Source organism: Brachyhypopomus gauderio, chromosome 2, assembly GCF_052324685.1.
Source record: "Brachyhypopomus gauderio isolate BG-103 chromosome 2, BGAUD_0.2, whole genome shotgun sequence".
Lineage (NCBI taxonomy): Eukaryota > Metazoa > Chordata > Actinopteri > Gymnotiformes > Hypopomidae > Brachyhypopomus > Brachyhypopomus gauderio.
In genome coordinates, this window is record NC_135212.1 from 19373253 (window position 1) to 19399558 (window position 26306).

A 26306-nucleotide genomic window follows, 5' to 3' on the forward strand; every position below is an offset into this window, starting at 1 on the left:
CAGCCATTGAGAGCCAACCGAGGGTTAAGCCAAAGCTCGTCTGTGCATTCACTCCGTCTGCCCGCTGCTTGCACCACAGGTTGCTCACCCCTGTGGTGTTCGTCAAGCAGGGCAGACTCACAGCGCTCAATAGGAGTCTCGTCGCGAAAGCCAGTAGTGAGAGACTGCGCTTTCTTCGATCTGCGACGAGACTTCCTTGTACCCGCAGCGCCAGGGGTATTCCTGTCTCTGGTTTGTTCGCACTGAAATACCGGAGAGTCGAACCGGATTAAACCAGCCGACATCCATTCACAGTGTTTGAACTCACCAGAGTCTCGCTCTCTCGCTGTGTCCTTGATAGGTCCGGTATTATGTAACGTTCTGCGTAGCGCAGAACAGGGAGACGGACACAAACGCGGAGGAGAGCGAGATTTATTACAGGAAATTCCAGAAGCAGCATCGATATAACAGGCATGGGTCACAACGGGCAGGCAGTCCAGACATGAAACGCGAACAGACATACTCGGACTGAATAACCAAACACGACGGGGAAACACGGAACAGGCAGGAATACTTTGTAGCGGAAACAAATACTCACTACAAACAGGCAGACAAAGCACAAGGCACGGAGTAGACAAAATCACGGATACTGGACTGGGGAAATACTAGGACTTTATACATAGAACTGAAACAAGGGACAGGTGATAACAATGACACAGGGGCGTGGTAACAAACAAGGAATCACAAAGACAAACGAGCGGGGCGGGATTAACGGGCAAGGAATAACAGAAAACACGAGGAACAGACATTGGAGTGACAGCGGGGAGAGGGGGGCGTAGCCCTACGTGACATTGACTAGGCAGAAAACAGTAATACAGATGACAAAGAACAAAATCCACAGTGAGGTGTGTCCATGGCCACACCGGTACATGAAGAGGACAGAGTTTACCTGCCGGAAGTGTTTTGGGGGTTTTGCAGTGAGAACAAATAGAACACGACCTGATATATCTATGCACATCAACAGACAATGTCTCCCACTCCCACCAATAGCGTCTTAAAATGAGCTGCAGCATGCATTTCTCCCCTTGGTGACTTGTGGTAAGAGATGTAGGTGACCATGTCAGGAGTCAGTCTCAACAAGCAGGAGGCACATACTGTACAGCTTAGCTGGTGGACATTCCCGGGGAATCATAGTGTTAGCAAGCAGCAATTCTATTTACTCATGAACCTCCCAGGGGATGGATGAGAGAAAGACACTTTACGGTAACAGAGTTCTCATCTCCTGTTCGTCTTCAGTTTGATCATCCTGGTAGACCCGTGACAACGCATCGGCTTTGGTATTATGGGACTCGGGACAATACCTGATAGAAAATTTTAATCTGTCGAAGAAGGGAGACCATCGAGCTTGTCTGGCAGAGAGCATCCATACGTTACGCAAGTATTCTAGATTTCTGAGGTCCGTAATGACCTTGAGGGGATGGTTAGCTCCCTCCAGTCATTGTCGCCACTCCTCCAGCTCCAATTGACTTCCAGCAGCTTGCTCTCACCAATGCCTTAACTTTACTCAGCAGGAGTGAGTTTGTGGAAATAGAAGGTGATAGGTTGCAGGTGCAAATTGCTGACTCGCTGTGACAGAACGGCTCCAATGCCGACTCATTGGAATTGCCGGGTCTGGGTGTGTGAGCACAGGTGCTGTGGTGAAAGCCTTACTGTTGTAGGAATGGGCTATCTGCAAATCGTTTCTACCTTCTTGTCGTCCATTGTTATGCCACCTTGGCCTATTTCGTAGCGCAGAAACGAAATCGATTGTTTACAGATTTCATATTTTTCCAATTTTACAAATAACTGATGTCTAAGCAGGGTTTTAGCACCTTATGCACCTGATGTAGGTGAGTATTGAGATCAGGATGTGATGATGGGCAGAGGCAGGCACAACAACGAATATCATGGTGAAACATAGAACGTTTATTGCACACAAAACATGAAGTTCAGCACGATAGCGCAAGCACTTAAACATGTGACTTACACAGGCACGAACTTTAGACAAAGATGAGCATGAGACACTGTGTGAACGCACAAGGCACAGGTGAGACTAACGAACAGTGATGGCTTAGTTACCTTGAAAAAGTAATCCGATTACTGATTACTCCTTTTAAAAGTAACAGTTACGTTACTGATTACTTGATTTTAAAAGTAACTACGTTAGATTACAAGTTACTTTAGTAGTTACATTCAGCAGCAAAATTAATTTTTCCAATACTCACTTTATTAGAAGTGCATTTTTAACAGTAACAATGTATTGAAGCATTCGGTAACCGAGACAGAAACTGCTTAATCCAAAAATCCCTGGCGCATGCAGGCTCCCATCCACATGAAAACGGAGGTTTTTGAAAACGCCTTCCAAGGTGGAGACTTTTGAAAACTCCGGTCTCGGCGTATTCATGTGGATGGGGAAAACGCATGTTTAGGAAAACACTGACGTCACATAGTGAGTCTGCGCATGTCTTTTTTTTGTTTACATTCGCTCAGCTTGTTCAGCATGGATACGCAGCCGTATGGACGAAGATATTTTTGAAAACGGAGACAAAAACCTCCGTTTTTAAAAATCTCCGGCGTCGTGTGGACGTAGATATTTTTAAAAACGCTGATCGTGTAGACTGAGATATTTTTTACAACGGAGACAAAAACCTCCGTTTTAAAAAATCTCCGGCGTCGTGTGGACGGGGCCTAAGACTCCTTGAGGGGCCAAGTGCCTGTCCGTTAGGGAATTTGCCATGAGGAGTAGTAGTCGCTACAGTATCTCCTGACATTACATTTGTGTAGCTGTGCTCTATTATTTGTAAATTTATTTGTAAACGTAATACAAGCGAACTGTTCAGTCAGACAGCTACTTGTTGTGAAACGAAATACCATTACAATTTCAAGCATTTTTAAGTAGGCTACGTTAGTCAAAATCCCAGCACTTTTCAAACGTGGAACACAATACAACATTAAAATACTTCAGGTAAATGTTCCTACCCCTGTTTTTGAGAACACTGCAAAAAATGACTTGTAAAAGATGCTCGCGCTCTCACAGGGTCGCGCGCAGCGTGCGGAGTCAAGCGCTACGGTCAGACGCAAAAGTAGAACTGAGCCAAGAAGAAAGCAAAAATATATATATTTACTAGGGAAAAACAAAAATAGTAATGCACAGTTACTTGGATAAGTAACTTTAATCTGATTACTGGACTGGAAATAGTAGCGCATTATATTACTTGTTACCGTGGTAAGTGGTAAGATTGGAGTAATGCGTTACTGACATCACTGCTAACGAACATGCTCACAAATGACCCACACCCACGGAACTACAAACATGGACATAACTACACGCAGACAACATATTAACATGCCCACGAGAAGAGGTCCGAAGCTGACACCGTGACACAGGAGAATAAATAAGTATGTCATTTATATAAGCCAAAACAAACCTTCCTAAATATTCTCTAAGGACATTGTTATAAAAGCTTGAAAAACAGAGGTATGGCATCACCTGGTACTCATACTCCCTTGGTTGTGCTGAAAACGGTTTTCCCTTCCATTCGTCTCTCTTGCAAATTTGTTCCAGATTGTAGGCACTTCTTATTTCCAATTTTGTGTAGTATTTGGCCTTTCAGTAATTTCAGAGCGGGTGGAATGAGGGGTAGCGAATATGCGTAAGTTTTGCTTATCATGTTAATTCCTCAGTAGTCTATACAGGGGCAGAGACCCTCATCCTTTTTATAAACAAAAAGGAAACCTGATGCCATGGGAGAAGTGGAAGGTTGAATAAACCCCTGTTGCAGAGCTTCTTTCACATACTCCTCCATAGTACAATCCTTCTCCTGATTGAGAAGATACATTCTGGCCTTGCGAAGTGTTGCCCCCTCGATTAGATTGATAGCACAATCATAAGACTGATGTGGTGGTAACACTGTTGCTCTGGCCTTACTGAAGATCTCCCTGAGATCCTTATATATTGCCTAGGGATGTTGATCTCGGCTAACTTTTTGGAACTTTCTACTGAGGTAGATTGCACGCGGAACTCATGCGATGTTACGAGCTGGTCTAGGACAGAAAGCAACATAATATAAAACTAACACCGTTGGGGGTTTTTCTGGCTTCCCGAGCACATTCTTGTGTGCTTAGATATACTTAAACCCAATAACCAGCGTTAAGTCATTGTCTGCACTTTTTTAATGGGTTACATCTGTGCATAATACAACGGAAAATAGACAGATACTACAAGACAATTAAACTCAAGAAAAAGCAGCTTACTAATGAAATATATGTGTATATTAAAAAAACAGAAGAGACAAAATCAAACAAACAAACATAGCAAACCTCTAACAAATGAACATCTAATACAAAGACTCCACCACAATTTTCCACTAACATAAAAATAATCAACCAATACAACCTATATCTAATGTGATGTGTCTCTAATGTGCCATATTTTGTCAATTGTGATTCTTACACCCCAATCGAAATTTGTCCTCCGCTTTTAACCCATCTGTGCAGATGGATCTCACCCACAGTAGAGCACACAGCAAGAGATAACAATCAGGGATAACAATCAGGTCCACTTTGGAAAGCCAGAACCACCAACAAGCAACAAGTCTGAAACAAAGCCCCACCTCTCTCTCTCTTGGGCCATCTAGGATCCTCCTTTAATTGTAGGAAATTCTCAACTTTACTGGCTACACACCATTTTTTCTCACTTCACGATACCTTTTGCTTTCAGGTTGCATAGAGGTATAGCCTCAGGATATCGGGTAGCTGTGCACATGAGAGAAAGCAAATACATATTACCAGACTTGGTTTTAGGTAGGGGTCCAACACAGTCGATAATAAGCTGTTCAAATGGCACCCCAACACAGGAATTGGATGGAGTGGAGCCAATGGAATGGTTTGATTTGGTTTACCAGCAACTTGACAGGCATGACATGAACGACAGTAAGCTACAACATCATGTTTCAGACCTGGCCAAAAGAAATAACGCAAGATTCTATGATAGGTCTTTCAGATTCCCAGGTGACCAGACATTACATGGTCATGAGCTAAACTAAGTATCTGCTGCCTATAGCTGGTAGGAACAACGAGCTGATAAATAGCATTCCACTCTGTCATCTCATGTGAAGGGGACCATTTTCTCAACAATAACCCATTCTGGTGGAAGTATGTTACAACATGTTGTGGCAGTTCCTCCTCAGTAACAGCTTTTATCCTACAACAGTTTATGTATATAAAAAACTGTTCCTCAATTAATGACTCCCATCCGAACTTTACATCTAACCCCAAATCTATTTTACTAGGGTCAGCATCCGAAACTTTATATGGCAGAACTTCACACTCAACTTTTGTCCCCGTATCAGGATTGGATTAAGCAAAAACTGTCTCAGAGAGATCGATCTGATCTGCAAACTTGCGTGCTTGCGCACGAGTCACTACCCAAGCAGGAAACACAGCTGTATCTATCGAAATGGATTAAACAGGTTCATCTATAACCTCAGGCACAGGATTCACTTTACCCCCTGCCAAATCATTCCCCAAAAGAAAATGAACTCCCTTCATAGGAAATTGCGATCGAATTCCTACCCTCACTTCACCCGTCACTAACCGAGATTTAAGATGAACATTATGCAGAGGAACCCTACACTGTAAAAAAATCTTTGTTTGCTTATGTTCTGTGAATATAAAAATTTATGTGGGCAAAGCATGAAACAAAAAAAATAGTTACTCCAAAAACAAAAAACGAGTTGTGCCATCAGCTGCTGCATTTTTACCATTCAACTTAATATTTTGTGTTCAGTGAATGAGCATTATGGTTCTCAGTCAACATGTCAAGTCCAAAGTAAAAAACTGTGTTGGGCGAGCAATAGTGGTAGTGGTGAAACTAATGCGCATGCTCAAGAGAAGATTTTCTTGGCGCCTTCTGCACCAAAACTAAAATGAAGACCTAGCGTTTCACCATTTAACTAGAGGACTTCAAACGTTCACTGAGTGAAGTTAATGTGGATCTTTACTAAGCTAACACAACTAACTTGGTGGTGTTTGTTGAGTTTGAATTTTGAACTAGGTCGTATTTCAACATATTTTCCAAACGTATAGTTATCAAAACTAGAGCTAAGCCAACAAGTTTTTCAGTGTTTAACTTTGCTATGAGTTTAGTAATGTTAGTGTTAATACTGTTGTGGTTGGCAAGGACAAGCTACCGATTAACGGTTAATTAACCGTCACGCGTTAACTGTCAATTTGGAATTTAACTTTACCTCACGTCGGCAAACTGTTAGCATGCGGACTAACGTTAGTTACCTAGCTAGCTAGATCTGCGTAGTAATTAAGCATTTGCTGAAGCCCAATCGATTTCTAATTAAGTACTTTTTTAGATACTTTTTCCAACCACATACAGCTCCGCGGTCAGTTCTCCCGTTTCCCTGGATGTGTGTTGTATGCGTGTTAGTGTCCCCCCTCCCTTAGAACCAGTGTGTTTTTACCGTTAGCGAATTGCTAATAAATTAGCATTGAGCTAACGTTGGTGTCATGGCTCATTCTTGTCCTCCTGACTCGACGTTTCTATTTTTATTACATTTATAAAGCAGCTCTCATATGCCTGTTTGGTAATATTTTATGTTTACTTTTTGACATGCAAATAAAATGCACAATTACTTGCTTATATTCTGTATACTTTGAATTTACTTCATAAAGCATAAAATATATAGTTCAGGCAACTTGGATACTAATGAATAATTACCCGAACTAAACAATTGTAGCTGGAACAACATAAAACATTTTGTTGGACTCACTAGGGGTATTTGGTTAATATATAACATTTTGTTGGCTCAACTTATTTTCTTTAATTAGACTGAATTCTGTAGTTGTCAGCAGAACTTAAAATTTGCTATTTGCAGAGCTTAAATTAGACCAACTAAAAAAATTAGGTGCAACGGGTCACTAAGATTTTTTTAGTTGGTGAGACTTGAAATTTTTTACAGTGTACATACACCTAATTCAATCCCTTGGATCAGAATATCCGATCCACAAGCAGACAAACTTGAAAATGGCAGAACTGACTCAAGGATAAATGATTGGGCAGCCCCCGTGTCTCGTAATATTTTAATAGACACTTGATCTGCAACATCTCCAGTCAGTGAAACTACCCCATCCATAACAAACGGTTTGTATACGGAATCATACACATGTTCATCAGGCCTAACATTCAAGACATCGGTAATAAACCCAACTGTTTTAGGTACTGACACACAGTGTTTTGGGTGAGAGAGAGGTGGCTTTGTTTCCAACATAGGACATGATGCAATCAAATGATCTGTCTTACAATAAAAACAAGCACGAAGACCATTATTCTCATAGCGAGCCGAATTGGGACTTTTACCGGAATTCTGAGCACTCCTTGAGCGAAATCACCAAGACGGGCTCGAATCTGAACAAGCTACAGAAAACACATTTTTGTGAGTAAACACGAATTCGTCAGCAAACATAGCTGCCTGTGACAAGGATGACACCTTTTGCTCATTTAAATACACTACAAGACGCTCAGGCAAGCCATTTTTATTTCTTTTAATTGTAAGAAATTCTCAACTTTACTGGCTACACACCATTTTTCAAAGAGAACCATCATCTCTCTGGCGAATTCCACAAAGGTCTGGTTGGCAGTTTTGACATGGTTACGAAACATTTGTCTATAAGCTTCAGGCACGAGTTCATATGCACGCAACACTGTGGCTTTAACTAGATCGTAATCGAGACTCTATTCGATAGTTAACATAGCACAAACCTCCTGAGCTTTTCCCACAAGTTTGCATTGCAAGAGTAACATCCAGACATCTTTAGGCCACTGAAGAGCGGTGGCTACACGCTCAAAAGCTGCAAAATATGAGTCAACCTCTGTTTCTCTAAATGGCGGAGGGGGTGCTTGGATCTCACCCATAGTAGAGCACACAGCAAGAGATAACAATCAAGGATAACAATCAGGTCCACTTCGGAAAGCCAGAACCACCAACAAGCAACAAGTCCGAAACAAAGCCCTGCCTCTCTCTCTCTTGGGCCATCTTGGATCCTCTTTATAGATGGTCCCTCCCTAGGGGTAGCCAATCCAAGAACACTCCTTGTTAACCTGCAACAAAACAACTCCAAGACATGCAATTAGACAGTCATAACAGCGATAACAAACACCTCCAAAACATCTAGGGGACCAGGAAGTGATCTCTTTTTGTGTCCAAGAGATTTGCGGATTATGTTTGTGCAGCCTCGGAATGTAGAGCACTGGCTTGAAGTGTGAAGGTTCTAATTTTTTGGGTTACAGAACCCTCACCTACGGGTGTCACCTACGGGTGTTCCATCTAGAGCTGTAATATTATACAGTCTTAACAGTGGTTCTAATGAAATGCGAAGGTCCTTCGCCAGCTGTGACAAAAGTATTACCCCCATAGCTTAGGATCACTGGGATGGTAAAGGATGTAAAGAGGTACATGTCCTTGGTACTTGCCCGGGAGATTCTCTTTCCATCTCCTCGGTCTTGACACTGCCCATTCTATGGGTTATGTGGATAGGCAACTCTGCCTCTCTCCTGTTGTCCAGCTGCTAGTTGTGCGGAATTGCATTGCATGGGCTCCTTGCCGTAATTACTCACCCCTTCATGGGTATGCTAAACTTGAGTCCGCGGGTTGGGGTGTGGATAGTGAAGTGTCTGTGTTCACAAAATAGGTTATCAATATGACTTGTAAGGGAAATTAGGGCATCCAAGGATAATTCCTCATCTTTACAGGCGAGTTCGTGCAAACTATCTGTCCTTAATCCATTACGATAAGCAATGATAAGAGCTGGCTCATTCCACCCACTCCCTGCTGCTAAGGTCTTAAACTCTCTTGCGGAGTGAGATCCCTTGCGCAGTTTGGTGAGCACCTCTCCACAGACCCTGCCTCCATGGAAGTGATCAGAAATCGCTCATAATTGTGCTCATATGTCAAGCCTTTGCAACTTTCCCACATGGCCATAGCCCACTCCAGGTCTTGGCCTTTTAGTCTTGAGATAAAGAATGTTATTTTACTATTGTCTGGACCAGGGGATTGGTCCTGAAAATACATTTCGCACTGAAGTAGGAAACCTCTGCAACTCTGTGGGGATCCCTCATATGTCTTGGGTTTACTGACCTCGTAGTAATGATTGGTGTTAGACACCTGGGCAGGAACATGGGGAAGAGGATTGGAAGACAGACCTGTCCCTGTTTGTAATTGCAGAGTAAGTTCATGGATGCTGCGTGCAAGTTTACGACATTTGCTGCTGATGTCCTCTCTGTTGCTGATTCAACATTTCCAGGGCATTACCCAAATCCTTGAAGCAGCACTCAAGTTATCTGAGTAGGCTACCCTGGGTAGAAAGGGCTTAAGTTATGTTGTAGTGGTCTGCCCTTTGTTGAGGTGGTGAAGTATTCTGTGACGGTTGCTGTCTGGTAAAACACAGACGGGTGTTGCCGAAAATGGCAGGCTATCATAATAATAATTATGATATTATTGGAGAATAATCCAAATAACAAAATACTAGTCATACACGTAAAGATGGCACTGAAGAAAATGCTCAGTATGCAAACTACAAAAGTGGCAATACTTTGCAACATCCCTCGGGTTACTGAGTAATTTATGTAAATGAATTATGGAATCTGGAGTCCTGTTGCATGATATTCACAGTACTTGTGCTTCTCACTGTATTAAGAAATAATGACATTTGAGAAATAGATCTGTTCTGTCTGTGTCAGCAGACTGAGAGTGAACAGATCTCGCTCTCTCCCTGGTGTCAGATTTCAGAGGTTATTGACAGGCCTGTGAAATCAGTCCTGAATGCCATCTCTTCAACTATCTGGTAATGCTTCAGGTCACTGACAGCAGAGTCAGGGGGAGGAGAGTCTTGATACCCATATCTATGAATGCTGTAATTAACCATCCATGTCTAGTGCAACTTCTTCTTGATCCCTTCTGCACTTTCACTATGAATTAGGAATTGTATTATATTATGATTTGTATTGCAAAAATTAAAGACTTGTGACATTATGTGGGCTGGGCATATCTAAGACAGCTCGTGCCAGGTTCTACACACAGCATATGTTAGTCTGTGCTTAGAATGTAAACTAGAAATCTACATTTTAGGTGGGGAACCCTAAGGTTTCAATAGTGGTTAAGCTTATCTAAAAACCTGGCGGAAAAAAAAATGTAATGCATGAAATGTCCTAACCTTTAGGGATATCAGGCTATCAGGGACAGATAAATTGAAGTGTCCAATGATATAACAATGAAAAAAATTGAAGGTAATATTCTATAATATTCTATCTTGAAGAATAAGTCTACAGTATTTAGCAATCGCACAAGCCTCTGTGTCTAGACTAAAGGTTGTCACATGGAAATTTAGATCATTTAGATAAGAAAGAGGCTTTCTGCTGGATGAATAGTGACATCCTAAATGATCTGACTAACCTTTGCAGAATGGCAGCAGAGCTATGGAGGAACGTGGGTGTTTCTGAAGGACAACGATGCAGAACATAACGCTTGGAGAAGCAGCGCAGGTACCCACCTGCGGCGAGCTGAGCTTGGCAACGGTGAGAATCTTGTTAGTGGCACTTCATTGCCGGCCTGGGGCCTCCAGCACTGCAGATCTCCATTTTCCTGCGTTTATACACCTGAGTCAACGTGTTATTAATTATCAAGCACTCAACATCAGCTGGGCGAGATGTGTTAAAGTGGGAGAGAGAAAAAAAACAAGTAAAAACTAAGAAAGAAAAAACAAATGGTGCAATGCAGGTGGCCACTTGTGTCTGGATTGGAAAACCATTTATTAGATCAGTGTCTGTGGTACCAAACTCATGTGTTCCTAATGATCCTGCATGTGTTCCTAATGATCCTCTGTCTTACCCAAAGATATTGATTCTCTTCAGCATTTACGCATATGAAACTGATTATAAACAGGAAGAAAATGGCAAAATGTGTTAACTCGTCAGCTAATCTGGGCAGCCTGTGACTGACTTCCTCTGCTGTATATCTGTGAGTAACGGGACTCAGTGTAGCGTGTTACATCTTCAGCAGACTTTTTCTACAGAATTAACAAAGGGCATTTTCACTCAAGTTCCAGTTCTCTTGCGATTCCCTCGAGTGTTTCTGACAGTTATATATATTACAGGCGGCAAGGCATTCACAGTTTTCATATCCAGGTTATTTCGGGCAAGTAAAATGTCCCATGCATCACATGGTAGCTATTGACAGTTACATCACATATAATATAAAACAGGAATATGTATATTATCAACCTCTTTCTAGTTTCTCAAATACAACAAGATATTTATTCATATAAACCCCGTGTATGTGTTTATTTATTATTATTATTAATATATTGTATATATATATTTACTAACGTTTACATTAATCTCTAGGGAAAAGTTTCAGTAAGTAGAAAATAAGTCTTATGTAAGTAATATGTGCCTGACCACCTAGGTTCCTATTTTCTATGAAAAGTCTAGTCACGATTAAAAATGAATGACCAATTTCGTTCACGGGCTGTAATTGTAAGAATTTAAATTCAAGAATCACACATTCACTCCCTTTCCACATAGTTTGCTCCTCCCCCAGTCTCTCTCTCTCTCTCTCTCTCTCTCTCTCTCTCACACACACACACACACACACACACACACACACACATACACACACATTTGACGTTTCAGCGAAAACTCATTTCAGGCTCGTAGGGGACACGATGCAGTACTTCAGCAAGCGTATCTAAATAAACTGTTTCACGTACATGGTCGCAGAATGACAACTCTCTTCAAAGTGTCGCCGGGCGGAGCGCGGCGGAGCCGTGGAGGGACCTGAGGGAGGGTGGAGGCAGACTGGGCGCGCCATGCGTACACCCGCGCATCTACCCACCACTCCCATCTACCTAAGGCCAGCGCTGCAGCCCAACGGGAGAAATGTCCAGAACTAAACAGGCAGTCGGGTTCTCGCACCTACAATTTCAGACGGATGGGCAGAATGACAGTTTTGTAGCAGGAAGAAAAAGATTCCTCTAGAGAGAGCGGCTTTCGTCCACTCGGGAGAAATAATATTTGATATTACTTTGGATATTTGGATACTCGTAGACCACCAGTTCGTGTTGGTGCATGGATTTGATTATGCAAACCTCGGATGACTGTGTGTTATTTTCACGCAAAAGTATGCTTGGCCAGTATTCCGTTATTCTGTATATGGATATGTCTACAACAGACTACACCCTTTAGGAGTCGCCTTCTATTTGATTTGATACATGTGTGGATGCTTGTCAAGGACATCGTAGCGGCGTGTACCAACTAGATCGGAGCGTTGGCATCCGGCACAAACGCAGATGACTCAGATTGTCTTCAGTTCATTAAAACACTTTCTTACGGGTTTTATCTAGGTCGCTTCTTATGTATGCGCGCGTGGATGTAAGCAAGTAGAGCTCGTGCAAAAAAAAACAAACAAAACAAACACCTTCTATCTTATGTCCCCTAATCTGTCTGGATTTCGGAAAACACGCACCCTCATCGCCCCCAGTCGAGGAGGATCTCGCCGCCTGCGTTTCCCCGATGGCTCGGACGGTCTCGGACGTAGAAGAACAAAGTTAATCGCAGTTACCGAACGCTCGAGACAAGGTGCCGTTTGTATGCTGAACTCCATAGGAAGCAAAACAAGGTAAAGATAAACATGATGCTGCTTTAGTTCATTCATTTTCTTATAACCCTAGCTTATTTGGTATGAGTCTTTATATGCATGTTGTGTATGTGCGGTGTGTGTGTGTGTGTGTGTGTGTGTGTGTGTGTGTGTGTGTGTGTGTGTGTGTGTGTGTGTGTGTGTGTGTGTGTGTGTGTGTGTGCGCGTGCGTGCGTGCGTGTGTGTGTATGAGTATGTGTGTGCGTACGAAAAAGAATCATTTTGGGACATTTTTTATGGTCAAGCTGTTTTAGGGGCGAATTGTTTCACATCGTTAATGTATTTTCCATGAAAGTACAATTCTGTGATATGCATGCGTACATAGTGTAGTCTAATGCGTACCTATTAAATGATATATGAACAGTCTGTTGTACGGAACCGACGCGATTTATGAAACGCTGAGAAAACCGGCTTTTTAACCCACGGTCTTTATCGCATTGACACGGAGTGTTCTGTCGTTTGTCTTTATTATGAGCTGTAATTATGTGCTAATTGCAATAAGAATGTTTCTCATTGTGAACTAGGCTTTCAAGTTCATTTACGCACGATTTCTCCTCTGTCGGTGTAATAATTGTATTTAGGACAATGGACAATGGACCCAAAGCAGCACTCGGTTGCGTGGTGGGACTTTTATCATGTAACGATTCAAACTGGATTTTTGTCTAAGTGTCTGAACCTTCTAGGGATTTTGTCCCAGTAATCCTGCTGATATTGGAAGTACTACTTAAGTAGTGCTGCTGATAATGTAAGATATGTTGAATGGTAATGCATTTTGTAGACTGCTAAATGTTACACATAGTACATAGCTTTGAAATGTTAGAACGCACTGTCTATAAATCAGTCTGTTTAAATGCATTGCAATATCTCTCTCTCTCTCTCTCTCTCACACACACACACACACACACACACACACACACACACACACACACACACACACACACACACACACACATACTGTCTCTCTCTCTCACACACACCCACACATGCACCAACCTACCCGCACACACTCACACACACAATTATTCATAAGTTATAAACAATCACATAGAAATAACTAGAGATCATCATGACATTCTGAAGGTCATTTTGGGCTGCAGTCTGGCAGCCTATATTTTTTTTATATGGTTCAAATAGCCATCAATTAGCTCTGTTGTCAGGCGCGTGACAGCTTTGCTACTGAGACACCCAATACTGCTGTGCTTGCCAAATATTGACTGACTGGCATGTGAAGAAAAAAACATGGGCTTCCATACTAGTTAGAGCATAGTATGAACTGCATTGTACACCACACTGATCGGTTTGCCTATTGTAGAAATGTCTGGGTGGGTTTTTTTCCAGTGGCTAGACATGTGTGTTTATGTGCCACACCCAGTTTGTGCCAGACTTCCCATGGTACTGTGTAGAACAACTGTCCCCACATGCATGCCCGTCTGTGTGTTTGAGATAGACCTAGTTCATCAAACCATTGCCAGGATTCCAGTAGCAGTGTGTTAAACAACCACAGTGTATATACCCTTGTGTGTATGGGGGTGTATGTGTGCTTGCCTTAGAGGAGAAAACTGCGTGTGGATTTCTGGCGGAGGTCATTTTTTAAAAGAAAAAAAAAACTACCAGATTTCGTTCTTTGCCCCTCTAGCTGGGATTTGTCTTTTCTCTCTCTCCTTCAAATGCAAAAATAAGACTTTTTCATCACCCTCTTTCTCTTTGTCTGTCTCATACTCTGTTATCTATTTCTTCTCTCAGTCTCTCTTTCTTACACACACACACACACACACACACTCACACACACACACACACACACACACACACACACACACACACACACACACACACACACACACACACTTCCTCAACATCACTCTCCTGTGACTACATTGGGAATTAGCATGCAGGAGTCTTTTGTGGAGAACGGGGTGACCCTGAGGCACGACAGGCTCCACAATACTCCACGGCTTCCTTTGCCACCATCTCCCCAGGCAACACCATCCGAACCACTGTGTCAGTCTACTACTACAGCTTATGCAACCACCAGTGCCCTTGGCCTGCTGAGAGTTGGTGTGTGTGTGTGTGTGTGTGTAAAGGTACGTTTATGTGGCAGATGTATCTGAATAACTAGGTAGATGGCAAAAGAAAATGGAAGAAGATTTTGGCTAAGTGGAGTGTGCTTGGGCTTAATTTGAAATGAGGTTTACAAAGCAGCTTGTTGACCACATTTGTAACAGAAACAGAGCCAACCAGCTAAGAGCAACCTGTACTCTCAGATGTCACCCTAAAGGGATCCTTTCAGTGGGTCAAAGGTTTGAAGAGCCATTTTGTGCCAGGTAGAACCATTTCCTAGTCATTGTCCACAGAATCTGCTGGAGGGGTTCCGAGTGTCGGCCAGCCGGAACTTACAGCGTCCTTCCATCACGCCAACAGCTTCAGCCGGCATATAAGAGCAGACGTTTCATCCGCTTTATTTGGCAGATCTTTAGCTTCCGAATCCTCCAGGATCGCTAAACGATGTAGGGATTTGAACAGGCATTCGTGGGCGTTTGGTAGAGTGGCTCCCCGGTGAGTGCTCCCGCAACTAAGGGGTCGGAAGAAAGGTCCATACTTGCTGTATCAGGCTTTCATTGTGACCTGTTGACAAATGCGTCAAGTATGTCTCGTTTGGAAACCCAAACCGCCAAACAAAGGTGCAGAATATCTTTCATCGCGGCATGCTCATGAGCTGTGTAGACCAACAATAACAAAAGACAGACCCATATTCATGTCTATTGATGGTATTTATTAGAATAGATGCCTTGGCTTCACTGTTAAACCTTCACTGAAGATGTAATGGCTCTTGCTGTCGAGAGGTAAAAGGATCCGGTTTCACAGCAAGATCGAAATGTTCTTGTATCCAGATGTCATGATACCAGATGTAGCCTGATGTTCGATCAACATGTGCCCCTGTACCTTTTTGTAGCTTATTACTGTCACAGATTCAATTATAACCATGAGTCCTGCACTAATATAGAAAGGAACTCTCAGGACTGTCTATGAAATTTGATTTAATATTTGCATCTAGAACCACACAACCCCTAAGAAACCCAGAAATTGATTACTTGCCACAATATCCTTGTCACAATATCATGATTCTTATTTTGCACATGGAGTTTTCCTTACTGTAGTTGGTCTAGTTCAACTCATTGGATACACACGTTGAAACATTGTAAGGAATGTGGATTTGAGCTTTTATTTAAATGATTACAATACACTGTTAAGTAGTGATTTTCCAGGCTGATTTCAGTTCATTGTCACCTGTGGTTCTGAGAAATGGATCTGAACACACCACCTTGACCCAATAAATAATTGCTTTACAATAGCTTAAACCAAAATTTAGACAACAAGCATACAGCACAGGTGCTTTCTAGATTATGTTTTCTTACATGTTAAAAACATTCACTAGGTCCACTGGTAATCCCATTCTAGGTCAGGTAGGACACTGTGTCTCAGCTGGGGATAAAAACGCTGGCTTGTTTGACGTCATGCTGTGTCCATAACTCCTGCTGACTAGATGCCAGTATTACTGTTGAATTTGTTGGTCAGATTTTTTAATACTTGTGCAGTTAGTTAGAAATTTTGATGTCTTGCTTTGTTGACGCTCATGCATGCAAATGTGTGCACAAATATGCTTTGCACACTCGACAGTAGTGATCCTGTACTCACTGAAGGTGGTTAGTGTGAATATTTCCATATCTTGGATTGTATACCCAGAATGATATTGGACATTCATGTTGATGGCATGTCATATCATTAAAGATACTCTCCCGTTATTGATTAAAACCCCCAAAACTCATCGCTCCCCTAGGGCAGTCCCTTATTGCCCTATAAGTAGCTCAGCTGTAACTCTACACCTTCGCTTTAATTCAGTACTCGTCGATAGATGAATATGCAAATTGTCCCCGCATCTATCTCCACCCACCCTTCTGCCACTCACCAGCAGTTTAGGCTTACCTGTTCATGTTAGACTTTGCTCATCAAACACACAAACTCTGTTTTCTGTATTGCTAGATGGTGTATAGAATGGCAGCTGGCAATGTTTGATTAATTCAGCTACACATTCAGATTAGAAGTCAGAAGAAGACGAGTGAACTAAACAGGGTTGCCTACAAGTTGATGGTAATGCGTTTTGTGTATTGCTCTCTACAACGTGGAAATGTAACGGATAACGTTATAATCGTCAGCTTGACTATGTTATGGAACCGTTAATAATGTCTTGCCAATGTTAGACATCCCTGATCTCAATCACCAGCTCTAACAAGTTCGATCCATGATAAATATATACATTCAGATGTGCCGTTAGGAAGAAATGCTTTGAACAACATAGAGTCTCAGGAGAAATGTATCTAATTCAAATCTAATAGACAGTATATACACAGTGCACTGTACACAGCATACAGGAATTATATCGCCAGTGATGATATGGATGATATGTATATTTCAAAAGAAAATGTAGAAGATTCTCCCTTGATTTATCCATAGAAAAATCAATTTAAAATAAGATACCACGTCATTAAATTTGTAGTTAGAGTTTGTGCATGGTTGTTGTTCCACGACATGCTAACGTGGGCTGCTTCGTGACCACAGATCATGCATATGACCACCCGTGGGAGAAGTGTGCGTTCAGGGCTCAACGCGGCCCTTATCATGGTAATGCTACACTAGTAACTTGTGAGCTGGACCTTTATCATTGTATGCTGTCAACATTATCATATTGAATATAGCCATTAGGGTTGCAGCGGTAACCGGTTTCACGGTATACCACGGTATTAAAATGCACGGTTATCATACCGTGTGCGTTTGCTTATTACCGGTAAAAAGCAAGCCAGCGGAGAAACTGACCCGCGCATGCGCAACTCCGCTCCGGTTCAGCTACTCAGCACACAGCAGTGAGAATGGCAGAAAGTGCATCAGACTTAACACATTTTTTAACAAAAAAAAAGCTAAACTAAAATCAGTGGCGAAAATGACGTAATCGCGGTGGCTCCGCCCGTGCGCGAGGGTCTCGCGCGCTGTCGATTCGCGAGGTCGTGCACCTCTCGAATTTTGTAACTTTGTGCGCGCTGCGCCTCAGCGCAATGAACAAAGTCATGTTTGCAGGATTCATACACGTTTAAAAGGTGGAATTAAAACACTTGTACGTCACTTTAAAGGTCCGTTTCAATATTTCCCAGCACCTTAAACTTAATTAAGTTAAATATTTATACATATACTCGAAATAATTCGCTTTTTCATCACATTATTTAATGGTTGTTTATTTCCAAAACGCCCAATCTTAACGTCTTCACGTTCTCTCATGTTTCGTCCTGGAATTAAAAGAGGCTCGTATTTGTTAACGTAAGACAAAAGAACTGTGCGGAGTCGCGTGCTACGGTCACTAGTGAAAGTATAAACCTAGCTTTTTATGGTCCTTGCTTTCACTGGATGTGAAAGACGCTATTAATTTACATGCGTTCAAATTCTAACGTACCTGTTTTTGATATGTTAAAACCAGACTCGATGTGAAAACCTTAAAATAGAAATCTCTATTGTGATGATGTCAGAAATAAATCCTCTCTTCCTGCAGTATCTGGTTATATTCCAACTTGGCAGTACAACGGACGTTTACAACAGTTGTTGATCAGACACTGACCCAGGCTGAGTTTATCAGATATTAAATAATTTAAACTTAAATAATTGTACTGAAATCCATGATTTAGGTTTCTCTAATTTTGCAGTATTTATATAAACATGTGTACAGCTTATTTTTTTAAAGGACACATTTTGTATACAATAGTTCCAGGTTTCTACAATAAATAGTTAATTGAACAAAAATAACTTGTTGTAATTTCTTTAAGGGTCGGTGTATCTTTTAATAATATACAAACTAACTGTGATACCGTGATAACCGTGATACCGCGGTATTTTCTGAGACGGTTATCATACCGTGAAAATCTCATACCGTTGCAACCCTAATAGCCATCATCTAATTCAGCTGAACCGTCTGTCCTACTGTTGAGTCATTTTTTCCAAAACTTTTTACATCAACATCCCCAAACCGTATAAAATGTCCTGTCAGGATTTGTCTAACATTATCTAGCATGCTGAAGATTTGCTGTGCACAATCTACAGATAAAACACAAGAAAAATAAACTTACCGGTTGGCCAACATTCGTTTTGTGGCAAAACCCATCGTTTTTTGGTACAGATGTTTTAAAATAGTCCACTGTAAAAATGGATACTGTAAACTCAAGGTTTCTCTGGAAGTTTGGGACATTCTGATTTTTCCATAAAAGTGGAACCATTTCTTTCTGATTTTCAGATCCTTCAGAAATACTTGAAGCATCAAATTTTCCCAAAAACAGAGTATGTCTCTGTCATCATTTTGAGAATTGTGAGAGAATTAGCTTGAGAATTAGCTCACAATATAATACTATGTAGCACCATGTGCTATCTTGCGGCAGAAGGCACTTTAATTTTGACATTGCATGCCTGCCTCTACTCCTCAGAGGCAGACTGACGGAGGAACAGATCTTCAAATGAAACATGCACTAATAATTAGGTTTACAGTTCTTGGATCCAGAATTAGAGACAGAAATCTTACCACTGTCCTCCCACTAGAGCAGTCTCCTAATTTATATTGTCGTCTCTCTCCTCTCCTCTTTTCCTCTCCTCTCCTCTCTTCTCCTATCCTCACACCCTCTTTTCTCCTCTCTGTACTCCTCTCCTCTCTCCCCCTCCCTTCCGTTCTCCTCTCCACCTTTTCCTGTGTAATGTGCTCTGCTGCGCTTTCTTGCTCCACTTCTCTTATTTCATCCCTTGCTCCATCTCCACCTCTCTCCTTCACTCCCCGGTGCCCCTCTCAGTGCACTCTCCCGCTCTCGGTGCATCAGCAACGTAAACACACTCTGCGATTGTGGGTTGCAGAGGACCTTCAAGCTGGGCCCCCATTGTTGCACTCGAAGACTCTAAATGACTAATAGCTAATGGCTGTGGATGGATCACATACTGTTCCTAATGCCAGTGGGCCATGATGCAGCGGCAGTGAGTGGAGTAGCGGACTTTAAATGACTCCTCCGCTAAACGTCGCCCAATTATCTCAATCACTGTTGTGTGAACGGTAGGGAGGGCTGTTTGCTAGCGAGGCGTTAAGAATAGACCCCTCCCGAAGACGAGGCATAACTCTGGACCGACTTCGGGAATTGGCCGCGCGTTCGAACGCAGCCGCCCGCCTCGGCCCACCCCGGCGAGCGCGGACGGGTGCTTGCGCACCTCAGACGCAAAATGGCGCCGAGAACAATGCGGCGCGGAAAGGTGAGGGCGGCGAGGCGGCACGCCGTCGTTTGTGTCGGCTTTTCTGTTTGGAGGGAGCATTCGGTGTTCATGCAGACTGTTTGGGCGGTGAAGGAACAAAAGAAAGAGGTGGGTGGTGCAAGGTTTATGTGTGAGGCCTAAGTGTGGTTTTATTAAATAGAATTACGGTAGGTAACTTGGTGAGGTGTAACCAGGCATTTAGAAGTGCACGTTTGCATTTCTTAGATGCGTAGTGGCCTAGTTGCAGTGGGGAGTCTGGAAGGGTGCATGTTTAAAATATGCATGAAAACGATTGCAGCTGAAAGCAAACATCACTGTTGATGAAAACTCTTGAAATGTGTTCGTTGCTCTCTAACATTAGGGATGAATGTGAGAAAGTAAAGGGAAGCTATAGATGCTAAAGTGGGAAAGAGTGAAATTCAGATGCCATACATGCAGAGATTGGTGCTTGTGTGGGCAGAGCACATTTCATTGGCAGATAACATTTAGGCATAACCCTTTGCTTTAGATTGCAGTTGGCAAACCGCATGTCCGCAAGTTTAATTTAATGAGTATGTCACTTCATAATGTCAGAATAAAAAATACCTATCCCAGACTTTCGCTACTAATCAGAGCTCAAATGGCTGGAAACTGGAAAATTTAAATAAAAAAACTTCTAAGTACAAATTCTCTCTGAGGTAAATGGACTGTCAGGCATTGCTGAACATGCACCAGTGCCTGAACATCTGACTCAAAATAAAATGGTCGCAGTAATCCAAACTCATGTTAGTATTGCCAGGAAATTACTGCAACGTTTATACATGCTAGAAGATGCTCAGTTCCTCAGTATTCAATTTACTCTTAGAGCATCCACCTGTGTCTAGCTGTATTTGTAGGTGTTAATTCAAAAATGTGTACAGTCACAAGATAATTATGGAAAAGCTGAATAGCCATTTAAAGTTGTATTGGTAACTATACTGTACGTCAGATGGGTGCTAATGAGAGATGGTTTTGATGTTGGGGGAAATATTGCAGACTGTTGCCTCTAGCAAGATGATGGGCAGGTCTATTTGGAGAGACAGTACATCCTTCCTCTCACGCCACTCGGTAGTCCATCAAGGTGACATCTACCATCCACTAGTGAAGTGGACTTGTCTAGCCCCGTGTTGCCGTATCGAGTTGTAGATCTCCCATCGTCGTAGATCTCACATTCCTTTATCTGGGCTTGGTGGGCATTACACCATCCAGCAGTTTTACGTTAATTTGCAAAGTCCTGCCAATTTCACCGGAATGAATGCTTATCGAAAATCTGTTCCACTTCAGACACGTCACTCTCTGAAGGCCAGGAGCCATCTCCACACAGTAAGGTGCTGGCTTGTGGACAGGCAAAGCTGTCTGCAAGCTCCTCTGATAGTCGGCACTTTCAGAAACAATTATCCATGGAGAAGACATGGCTGGCCCAATTTCTAGCAGACTGGAACTGCCTGTTTGCTGCTTTTTTTCTTTTTCGGAGAGACTGCTGGACTACATCGTGATAAATGTAGCAGCACCTCTAAGCAGTGCAGTATAACACTCCTATAATTGTTGGAGATGTTTGTCAGTGTGTACTCCATTAATTGCACCTGACACATAAGCAATCAGAGATGCTTGCTGCATGGATAAACAAGTCTCCGTTTATTGGGAAATTGCATCACCCTTTTTACCGTGGATTTACAAATGCCGTTCACAGGTGTCCTGTGCGCTTCCCGTCTTGTGAACGTCGCTATTTTCCCATGAATCATCATGTTCCACATATGCGGCGTCCGCGTTTTTAATCCTGCCTGTCAGTCTAGCATGAATCAAAGCTGATTTCTGATGCGGCCTTCACCTCGTCTGTGTCAAACACCTGCACGAGCTCCTTATGTTAGCGGATGCATCCTGGCACTTTTCACTGCAAGAAGTGTTGCTGTAAATAAGCGATTAATCTCTCCATCGCCCTCGCTGACCTCACTTCCGGTCTCGGCAGGAGAGCATGCCTAAAGACCAGAATCTCCCCTCACTAAGCACCAACAATGGCCTCATCTCTTACAACTATGACCCACGCACTGCCGGACACACATTGTGCTGTAGATGCCCAATACCAGTCATTCTCTCCCTCATCTCTCTCACTCTCTTTTTTTACTTGTTCTCTCTTTTTTCTATTTCTGTCTCTTCCACTCTTTCTCTCTCTCTCTCTCTCTCTTTCTGGCCCTTTGCTCAGGTTCTTTCTCCGTCTTTTCTCCTCTCCCACTCTTATCTCTCTGTCTCTCGTTTAGTCTCGGGAGCGCTAGCCATCTAACTCCACACGCAGACATGCAGATGCTCTCACACATATGACTCACAGTCCCGTATTCATATGCTTATTCCACGAGCAGAGAACGCTCTCCTATTGAACGCTGAAAAGGGAACACTTGTCAAACTCCACTTATGTAAAAGCAGAAGATGATGAGGATCCAAACAGACACAATGAAATTGCGATTGGTCGTGGCGATAGGAGATATCATGAGAATGATGATGAGAATGTTTTCAAATCATGACTCAGCGTCAGGGTTGAAATACAGCGGCGTATATCTTTATGCTGACGATGACAGTGACGTGGATATTTATCGTGATAAAGACATGAGTTGACAGAACAATAAATCTTTATTCATGCTCACTTACCTGTGGCCTTGGTTTTGGGTCAAGAACCTCGATTGATCTGTAGACTGGAGAGCAAGAAAATCGGATACTCTGATCTTTAAAGAAGTGTTGTGCTACGTTTGCTCAAAGTGCTGTACAGTAAGCCTACTTCAGCTGAGCCCTCATCAATCAGCAATAACCACACGTCCCTGCAACACGGTCCCCGCGTTTATTTTCCTCTACGACGCCTGTGTCGACCTTTGACACTTAATTTTTATTCCCCAGAAGATATTTGATGATCTTTTAATCTAATTACACAGATTAATGGTATGCTAAGTTTAGCCGGGAAACTTTGTTTGGGAACTTCTGAACTTTTTAAGATCTGATGAATTAATGATGTGATAAAACTAGCATCCACCATCTAGTTGGCCAATCGAGATCCATGCCGCCTCGGATGGGTGGCTCATTTTAAAGCACCTGAGAGGTGCACATGGTCTTATGAAAAAGCTTTCACGTCAGCAGGACCTTGGCATGCATATTACGCCCCCCATGCTGCCCTCATGCTGCAATATTGGGTATCGGTATGTGTACGTCAGGTAGCCTAGAATACCAGCGCATGGATAAACTCATAAAGAGGATTCACCACCCTCCACATGAAACGATCATGCACTTTCACATCAATTTCTGGACATGAATGGCCAGAAATATTTTTGCTCTTTTTTTGTGCAGTCACATAGCCACACCCAGCCACACTCTGAACCTCCTGCCTCTTAGCAACCTTCTTGGATAGCGCCAACTCTCCTTCTGTTCTCTGTGGGAAGGTTCCTCCAATCCCAACACCTCTATGTCTACTCTCTCCTTCTACACATCTCCCCGGTCATTAGGCCATTGGGTAGCTTAGGGGTGGGCAGGGTTTGGGCCGAGGTCTCCTACTGCAAAGCAGAAGCCGTCCTGAAATCAGGCTCCGGAAGCTCTCGGCTGACAGGGGAGCCATCTCTAGTTTAGTGCATTAGGCTTTAGGCTGGGCTTTAAGGATATGCTTTCAGGGCAACTTGAAGTTGCTCGCCGTATCCAAAGGATTAACTTCATCACAGCTGAAACATGTGTGGACGACTCTGAAAATCAGCACGAGTGTTTATGGATAGAGGGATTACGTTTGTTGAAATGCTGTCGGATTACAGAAAACCCAACAAATAAAGAAGGCAGATTTCCATGTCATTACCAGGTGAGGTATTGGAGTGGACCAATGTGAAGACACACCCCCTGTGAAGACACACCCCCTTATTTGAACACATCTTGGAAAGACTTACTTGCAGAAGGCTGTTTAAAGGGAAAATCCACAAGTCCTGTGTCTACACTTCTTTAATTATAGCACATATTTATTGTTTTATTTTTCAGTTCCTTCCACCAGACTTAAACTTCAATTCAGAAAATGGCTTAATGCAAAGAGTATTTATTTATTTATTTAATTTACTAATTGGTGTGAGTACGTTGTGTGTGTGTAAGTGTGTGTGCAAGTGTGTGTGCGCGCATGCGTGTGTGTGTGTGTGTCCATGCAATATTGCTGCTAAATGACTTTCTGATACAGGTTATGGTGTTAATGATCCTGCTTAACCTGACCATGTTCCAGACTGCACCTGTGTAGAGGTCAACCCCCACCGTGCACTGCAGCGTCACAATGGCCCCTTGGAATTGTTGTCCATTGAAGGATGCAAGCTGGAATTGAACTTTTCTCATTGTCTTTCTGTTGTTGCACAAACTACCCACACAGCCTGTTCGTAAACGTCTTTGGCATTTTAACTGCACTGGTGATGCAAAGAGAGAAATGCTCACATTAATTATCCGGTTCTGAACCAGCCACTGAGTCTACATCATTTGTTGCTCTTTATACAGGAGTTCATGAATACTAAATGATTTTAATGCAATGTTTCAGACATTTAGGGAAGATTGTGTGTAGCATGTAATAAGCAATGCAATTGCATTACAGCCTTTCAGATTTGGAGGAACGCAAATGTGTAAACAAGAGTAACGTTTTGCACTTTTTCACACTGCGCATTAAACTGGTTTTCCCTATATACGCATGCATGTTTGGGATCATTTAGTCTAAGTCAAACCTTTTAGCTGTACTCAACACTCTTGTAAGTGGATTGCTCTTGTTAATCCTAATATGCCCACTGTGAGGTCGACATTTCACAAACCTGACTCAGTTAATCACTGGAAATCCTGGTGTCAGCTGCAGAGATGACCCATGCACAGCCAGACCGACTGCCCGGGGGGGTTTCCCAGTTATATTATTAAAGCAGCGATGATTACACAGGTTGCTGCAGCTCTTGCTGATTGGCCACATCGTAAAAAAAATCGGAGCGGTGAAAGTCCCCTCTCGGCCGATGATGAAGGTTTGCTCGCGTGCACAGTGACGGGCAAAGCTAATGGCTTTTCTTTCTGTAGCGGCTGCCGTTTTGACGCGCTCAGCTGAAAGTGGCAACACGGAGCAGGTTCTAACGAGAGACCCCCCTCCACCCCCCCCCCCCACCACCCTTTATCTGAGACTATTATGCCATTTTAGCACGTTTAAATCTGTCTGTAGTTTCACTGGTCTCTCTGGCGAGCCACTCAAGAGCACCCTGCGTTTCATAAGCCTCCTATAATTTCTCCTCCGACACAAAGAAGGAAGTCTGAAGAGAGAAAAAATAAATAAATATGAGTTACTTTATTTCTTTGAACCTTCATTAAAGTTTCGCCATCATCATCATCATTAAAAGTATAGCTGAGACTTTATCCAGTAGCTATCCTTGGCACATAAAATTATTTTTAATTTTCTAGCAGATTCATAATACAGTTATTAAACCTCCAATGCACCCTGTAGGAAATTATTATTGGCTTCATTATCTTCTGTATCAATTTACACATTGTGCTAATAACTGTGAATACCCCTCAGAAAGTCTGTCCAGTGTAATATGCTGAGAGTAATTAAGAATGACTCTAATGAAAAGTTGCATTGCTACTGGAGTAAGGGCTTTACTCTGTGTTATTTCAGTTGGGGATGAAGGGAGTAAGTGAGCATGTTTGTGTGTGTGTGTGTGTGTGTGTGAGAGAGAGAGAGAGAGAGAGAGAGAGAGAGAGAGAGAGAGAGAGAGAGAGAGAGAGAGAGAGAGTATGTTTTGCACGTGTTGTGTGCGCTGTGTGTGGGAGTCTCATCTTGCTCTTGATGCATTCTGTTCGTAAGGGATCCTCATGAGTCTTTAATCTGGGATGCAGCAAACCCCACCGGGAGGCGCCATCAGTGCCAGAGCAGTCGTTCGCCTGGGCTGAACCAGATTCACATCAATCACCCCCATCGATCATGAGATTGATCCATTATCACTAATATTCCTGAACTCCAGGGATCTGGAGCTGCTTCTCTACCATTTTCTTTTCGCCACATTAGATCACAGTGTTAACGTGCTAACCCCACCCCCACCACCCGCTGCGCATTCAATAAGCGTTACATTTAATTGGATCTGTGCGCGTTCTCTCCGTATTCTCTACGCTTTGTTTACGCTCTCTCCGTCACGTCTGAGAAGCACGCGCGGCCGTGAAGCACGCGCGGCTGTGCACGCTCCCCCCAGTCTTGCGGGCCCGCTGACATCTTTTCTTCGTAGCTGCAAGCTG

At 42.7% G+C, this 26306-nt stretch overlaps 1 protein-coding gene across 1 annotated transcript in view; it reads left to right on the forward strand.

Annotated features, from left to right (window-relative positions):
- Positions 1-11687: 11687 nt before the first annotated feature.
- LOC143491051 (leucine-rich repeat and fibronectin type III domain-containing protein 1-like protein) overlaps positions 11688-26306 on the forward strand; it is a 105811-nt gene continuing 91192 nt past the window's right edge. Inside the window, exon 1 of the mRNA XM_076989720.1 lies at positions 11688-12701. Coding sequence (XP_076845835.1) covers positions 12511-12701 — 191 coding nt within the window. The 5' untranslated portion in view covers positions 11688-12510. The remainder of the gene's footprint in view (positions 12702-26306) is intronic.